The 7,268-nt window shown below is 47.5% G+C and overlaps 1 protein-coding gene across 2 annotated transcripts in view; it reads right to left on the bottom strand.

Annotated features, from left to right (window-relative positions):
* Nucleotides 1–864: 864 nt before the first annotated feature.
* LOC126988928 (homeobox protein ARX-like) overlaps nucleotides 865–7,268 on the bottom strand; it is a 50,170-nt gene continuing 43,766 nt past the window's right edge. For both annotated transcript variants that reach the window (XM_050847358.1, XM_050847359.1), the window contains exon 4: nucleotides 865–5,862. In XM_050847358.1, coding sequence (XP_050703315.1) covers nucleotides 5,242–5,862 — 621 coding nt within the window. In that variant the 3' untranslated portion in view covers nucleotides 865–5,241. The remainder of the gene's footprint in view (nucleotides 5,863–7,268) is intronic.

Here is a 7,268-nt window from a genome sequence, read left to right as displayed (position 1 = left end):
GTTTAATTATTAGGAAAGACGTTTGAAAATGTAAAAAAAAAAGAAAGAAAAACATAATGAGGGTATGAAAAGGATGTAAAATAAGGGGAAAATAAACGATCCTACAACAACAGCATGAAAAATCTGTTCTCACGGGATCCTTACCTGTCACCCTCCTGTACTACCTGAGGAGATGATGAGTGGCAGGAGTGGCAATCTGTGTACCTCTCCGCTGTGCCTCTCTTCGTCTCTTCGCTGCGTTGACTTATAACACCTAACTCTTCACCCTTCTCCTCACCCTCCTCCCTGACCTTACCCTTTCCTCCATTTCCTTACTCATCCTTCACCCTCATCCATCCATCTCACCCTTCACCCCTTTCCTCCCTCACCTTTTCCCTTTGCTCTCTTCTACTCTAGTTATTTTTTTCATCCCATTTCCTCAAAACACAAGCCAAAATATAAACTAAAATAAAAAAAGACCGCAAAACAAAACCAAAGTAACATTTCAAAATAAAAGACCCTTATTTGCACCATCACAAGTAACACAAAAGCACACACACACACAAAAAAAAAGATCACATCTGCACCGTCACAAACAAGAACCCAACACCTGGTTTTTTTTCAGTAAAGGAAACAACTCAAGGGAAATAAAAAGAAAAAAACACAAAAAAAACACCTGCGAATGGACACAAGAGAGGTCAATATCGGATGGTGAGAGAATTAAACGGTGAATCAAACCCAGACTCATCATAACAGACATCTTTATTCGTGGGTGAAGGAAGCGCCTTATTCACCATTATGGGATGAGTATATACACGGGTCACAGCGTCGACACAAGCGAAGGAAGGGGGGGGTGGGGGTATACGGGACACATACACGGGGGGCAAGCAAAGGGGAAGGGGAGGTGGAACACGGCGACGCGGGGGAACGGTCAAGGGAGGGAGGGAGGGAACAACAACCGAAGCTGAGGGTTATAAAGGTTTGGATTCTTTATGTTAGGAGGGTAATAGGGGATTGGAACCTTTATGTTAGTTACCTTATATAGTGTTACACCAACCTTGAGGGAGAGGAGAGGTTGAGATAGTTAGATAAGTAAATAGACATAGATAGATATATAGATAGATAGATAGATAGATAAATAGATAAATAAGTGATAAAACGGTAAATAAATATGAATAGAGTTGAATAGATAGATATGTAGATGAGGACAGATGCAGACAGAAGATAAGAGATATAAATGAGTAGACAGATAGATAGAAGAGTAGACAGATAGATAGATAGATAGATAGATAGATAGATAAACAGATGATGAAAAAAGAAATATAGTTAAAGATAGATATAGATAGACAGACATAGAAAAAGAACATAAAATAAATAGGAGAGGAGAAACGAACATAGAAAAGAAGAAAAAGAAAGAATGAACCAGAAAACAAAATGCTAAAGACGGAAGAGGAAGGAGGAGGAGGAGGAGGAGGAGGAGGAGGCTGAGGCGGCTGGAGAAGAAGGTGGACTGTGGACTGCGTTGGTCAAGCTTAACACGCAGAGGATTATGCAAAACGGGAGTGAGTGTGTCGTTGGCGGCCGATGCTCACAAGTTCTCTTCAGCAACAACAAAGTGACCTCCATATACAACCAAGCTTCGAAAAACTGACATCTTACATCACGTGACTTAAACCTAATCACACCTCGGCAAACACCTGTAAATTACTTTGTGTTTCGTTAATTTATACTTGGTAGTTGAACTTTTTGATTTGCAGTGTAGGTGTATAAATTTTCGAAGCCTGGTTTTTTAAGGGGCACTAAATTATTCTAAACAAGTCCTATACGATAACAAAGCAACAACTACAGGTAGGGTCACTTATATAGCAAACAGGTAAAGAGAGAGAGTGAAAGAGAGAGGAAGCGGAAAGAAGTGCGTGGATAACTCACTCTCTATAATACACCAATATATACATGGATTTTCCTTTCCCAGAACACCGGTATGGCTAATAGAAGGACAAATATCGCATCACACATTCAAGGGCCCTTTTTCCAAGCCTTAGCGTATAGATTTTAGCCTTTTTAGCGGTCTTTACGTCATGCATTCAGTCGACACTCAGTACAGCGTTTACGAAATTGCCTATTGTGTAGAATCTGTAGACGCACGGACATACACACGAACACACGTAAGATATAAAGGGTTGAATAGGCTAAGATTCCTTTATACAACTGATCTAACACTGTGATTTCTGACCTTTTTTTTTTGTTTGTTTTCTTTCTCGGCAGGATGGAGGAAATGGGTGTAAGTGTACGTGGTTTTTTTTTCTTCCTCCACTTCTTTGTTTTATTATCATGTATTTGTTTTCCTCACTGATTTGTTTTGCCGTTTTTCTTGCTGTGTTTTCTACTTTTTTCCGCATTTTCTCTCGTGTGTTTTAATGTTTTCCACTTCCTGTTTGTATTTTCTCGTTTTTGTGTCTTGTTTTTCAATGCAATTTTTTCAATGTATTTTTTTAATGTATTTTTTTTCAATGAATTTTTTTTCAATGTACTTTTTTTCAATGTATTTTCTTGTGTGTGTCATGTTTTTCAATGTATTTTTTTTTAATGTATTTTTTTTTCAATGTACTTTTTTCAATGTATTTTTTTCAATGTATTTGTTTGTGTGTGTGTGTGTGTGTGTGTGTGTGTGTGTGTGTGTGTGTGTGTGTGTGTGTGTCTTGTTTTTCAATGTATTTTTCTTCAATGTATTTTTTTGTGTCTTGTTTTTCAATTTATTTTTTTCAATGTATTTTTTTTGTATATTTCTTGATTTTCAATGTATTTTTTTTCACCCCCTGTTTCCGTTTTCTCGTTTTGTTTGTCTTGTTTGCTAATGTTTTTTTTCACTTCCTGTTTATTTCATGTTCTCGTTTGTTTACTCTTTTTTGTCTCGTGTTTCAATGTTTTCTCATCCAATGTTATCTTTTCCGCAGGTATTTCTCGCAACACAACGAAGCAACACAACACACGGACCCAGAGTAAGTGTTGCATCTTTTATTTCTTTTTTTTTCCTCCATTGAATATCTTAAACACACAACATCATTTTATTCCTAATTTATGCGCGTCCTCAGTTTCGTTTCCTTTCGTTGCTCTCTCCCTTCTTTGTATTCATCCTCTTCTTCTCTTTTGAGGCGAAGAAGAGGTCGAATTCAAGAAAGAAAGGACAGAAGGATTTAATTAACAGAAATGGCAGACGTATTTACGAATCATCTTTGTCACTGTGATTTCGATTTTCCGTTTAAAGAATTCCAAGATATATATATATTTTTTTAAAGTTCGTAAAAAGACATCAGCTAAGTAGAAAACACAAAACGGACACAGTAACATGGGCGGGACAGTAGCTTCATATGACGTTATGGGCGTTTGGGGTGTGCTCGGTGGTAAGCGAGAGTTAGTTTGTATCGTGGGCGAGAGAGGGCGTGGGTGGCGAAAGGAGTGGGCGAGCGAGGGGTGGATGGGCGGGCGCGGAGATATGAATGGGCGTGAGAGAGCGTAAGAAGACGTGGGTGAAATATAGAAGGTGTGGGTGGGAGGAGAGGACGTGAGAGTGCGTTAGATGGGTGTAAGAAAACATGGGTGAATGAGAGAGGGTGTGGGTGAACTGGGAGAGATGGAGGGTGGGCGGGGGATGGCTTGCAAGGGTCGTTAATGGGCCAAGAGAACAATTGGTGTGAGACTGTCTGGCGTTGTCTCGGGCGGCGGTGGTGACGGCGGCGGCGGGTGCGGAATTGAGATGAGGAATAACTGATGAACCTCCAATACACTTTACTTAATTTGTATTCGGAACCAAGTGGCGGAGAGATGAGAGCAATAAACGTCTTCCTTATATTTGAAGTAGTGTTGAAGTGCAGCTAAGAGGGACATGATTCAGTGCTCCGTGGAATAGATTTGATGTTTATTCCGGAACCGTGAGAAATGAACCACTGGCGTCTGTGTAAAGAGAATGATGCCCTTGTAAAAGATATAAGAACTAAGAATGTAATAATTATCCGAACATTTGGTTGGCTGACATTTTACTTTTGAGCGCTGGGAGGGAAAACAAAGTGCAGTGCATTTATATTCCTAAGCTTTGGCGGCATAGAAGTAAAGCACAACCATCGTCTAGTATGTTTTTTTCTTCTCCCGTGCACTCACTTGTTCGTGCACGCATATATGCTAGCGTGTGCGAGCGCGCGGACACACACACACACACACACACACACACACACACACACACACGGCCCCAAAAGAACAGTGGAGGGGAGAAACTTGGTCCGTCCTGTGAGTGTATTGTCGAGGAAGAGCAAACACACGCCCCTAATATTCCCGCAGCGGCCGCCACGCCAATTACGACCTTACCGCCGTAATTAATTAGCATCAGTGTCCCGTGAAGCTCGTAAATTAGCCGGGTTTGCTGCCGAGTGTCAATAAGGAAGACGGGACGGACAATTTGAGCCCTGCGCCGCGAGGCAATAAAGGCAGTAATGAAACCCCGGGCGCGGCGAGGAGTCTGTCCCGCGCCACTCGTCTCCAAAGCTCAAAATCATTAATCTATTGACAAATTGGCCAGATTGGCGGACGAGTTGTCGATAAAGATCCAGAGTCGAAGTGAAAGATTCGTATTTCACATTTTTGGGAGCAGCGCACATTGGCTCTAATGGAGGGCGTCCCGTGGTGCGTCGCGGCGCCGCCCGCCCCAACCCGCCGCCGGTGCCCCCGCAGCTGGCCTGACCAAATGAAAGGTTGATCAGGATGTAATTAAAGACTTTGTCGCCGCCCTCACGGAGACGCCGGAAGGCGCTGTTGAGAACACCCGCGAGAGCCCACTTGAGTGCCGCGCCGCGGGTGAGGCTCCTGCCCGCCCGCCCCGCCACCGCCAGCTCTTCCGCCACCACCCGCCGCCGCCCGCCACCAGCACAGTGATAGACTAAAATTAGTGTGTTATAGTACTGTTGATGCTCCCCGGCGGGCCCTTCGCGGCCGTGGTGAGGAAAGTGTGTCCTCAGGGACTTGTGGCCCCCGGCGCCTCGCTCCCGCTGCCTCGTCGCCAGCAAGCCAGCGTCTGCCGCACTTCTTCATTCTCTGAGGCGGCGAGAGCCACTGCTCCACGAGGCACGCCCAGGTCCCTGCCCGCCCCGCCGTGCCCCGCCGTGCCTAAGGTACACCTGCAGCCACCCACGGCTCGGCATTAACCAAAAAATTTCCCGGCGGCCACAGACTACCTCGGGGACGCGGCCCAGCGGTGCCTGGCGGCGTGGGCGTTCAAGAGGAGGCGTGGAGGCCCGACGTGGGCGGGGAGAGCCGCTCCAGCAGGGCCTGGTGCTGGCGCGCCTTGAGCCGCAGCAGGTCCACTGAGGCGCCTCGGCAGTCAAGGGAGAGACTAGCGGGCGGCGAGGCGGGAGCGGCCGCGGGCGTGGAGGCGGAGGTGGTGGTGGTGGCGGGGGCGTGGGTGCTGATGGGCGGGGAGTGGGTGGGGGAGGCGTCCGGGCTGATGGAGAGGCCGGAGGAGGAGCCCATGAGGGGGACAGGCAGGCCGTGGGCCATGCTGGTGACGGGGTGCAGCAGCGGCAGGCTCGGCGGCAGCATGTAGGGGTGCAGTAGGGCGTGCAGGGGCGGTGGGTGCGGCCCGGAGGTCTTGTGGTGCAGGCCGGGGCCGTGGGACTGGTGTAGGAAGGGGTGCAGGTGGAGGGCGTGGAGGGCGTGCAGGTGGAGCAGGTCAGCGGCGGAGGCGGCGGCTGCCACGGAGTGCGGGGGCGGCCCCAGGGGCAGGGACAGCTCTGGCAGGCCGCCCAGGGGGTGTTCCACGCCCATGAAGGAGGGACTTTCACGCCCAAGAGCCTTCTCTCGCTTCCTCCACTTGGCGCGACGGTTCTGGAACCACACCTGTAGGGAGAGAGGCAGCGGTTAGGCTGGGGAGGGAGGGCCGGCGGGGCGGTAATGCCTCTGCTGAACAACCGGCCAGACCCAATTTTGTCACCCTAAACAAACAACGCCGAGACTGAGCCACAGGGGGAAGGTTCAGAGCAACACGTCACTGTCACCCCGGGGTCTCGTCGCTTCGGGCAGGGGACAACCACGCGCCGAGTCACTCAAGTTGGTGGCTGAGTGTTTGCTGCGCTGAACGTGACACAGTGTCGAATAGGCTGTGTGTTGGCCCCGTGCTGAAGCCAAGCAGCGCTGCCTGTAGTAATTTTACGAAGCAGTGAGGAAAGACATCCTGTTCTTCTTACCATCTGCTGCATCACTTTTTTTTCCATCCTCGTCTAAATCCCCCCTCCCTCCCCCGTCTCGCCCCACCCCGCCCCGCCGGAACACCCGTGTAACACTACCTCAGATGAGCCCTGCCAGACATGCCTCGTGTCGCCTCATTACTCCTCGCGCCGAACACAAACAAACTCGCAGGAGGAAGCAAAGTGGTGACACATGGACCATCTCGTGGCGACAACTCTAGACGAAACCTAACCCCTCCTCCTCCTCCTCCTCCTGCGGAGCCCAGAGGAGATGGGTAAAAATAGCCTGTAGAAACGCATTAAGCCTTAGTTAATTGAGCTAACGACTTCATAATTGCCGCCAGACTCTATGTTGTGTCAGCGGCCACTGGAGGGATGAGCAGGGATTCTCACCCACTCACTTCCTCTTCTTTCTCCTCCGTCTTTTCCTCCACCTCCACCTCCCCCTCCCCACCTCCCTTCCCCTTCCTCACCATGTCCTCATCGCACTTTTCACCCCAAAAAGCACTGGTTGCGGATAGTTATAACCTCTCTCTATAGGACTTTCCCGACAAGCTTCTTCCGAGATAAGTCTTGCTGAGGGTACCGACAGAGCTCACACCGAGGCGATCATACATCATGAAAAGGGGAGAGTAAGATCAAGGAGCTGAATAAGAAAGGTAGCAAGATAAGCCAAGCGGACACCAAGAAGAAAAGGTACAGAAAGTGTGACGGGAATGCCATCCGTGAACGAGGTAAAGAAAACATCAGAATAACGCAGTAAGAGAAAATATGTGATAAAGAATATGACGAAGAATAAAGAAATATGAAAGAAAGGCAGAAAAGAGAAAGATGAAGACTGACGGCTCGAGAAAGAAAAGAGGATAATAAAATGAAAACACTATCACAGCTGTAAAGAGAAAGAAAGCATATGAATAGAGGAAGGAAAGAAGAAAGAAAATAAAAAAGAAAATACAAAGAGACAGACGGCTCAAGAAAACAAAGAAAGAAGAGAAAAAGAAGATAACAAGAAAAACAACAAACGGACGACTCAAAGAAGGAAACAAAAAAGAAGAAAAA

The sequence above is a fragment of the Eriocheir sinensis genome, unplaced genomic scaffold (assembly GCF_024679095.1).
Source record: "Eriocheir sinensis breed Jianghai 21 unplaced genomic scaffold, ASM2467909v1 Scaffold1008, whole genome shotgun sequence".
Taxonomy (NCBI): domain Eukaryota; kingdom Metazoa; phylum Arthropoda; class Malacostraca; order Decapoda; family Varunidae; genus Eriocheir; species Eriocheir sinensis.
The sequence above is the reverse complement of the archived record's forward strand: the minus strand, read 5'-3'. Positions and strand labels throughout refer to the sequence as shown.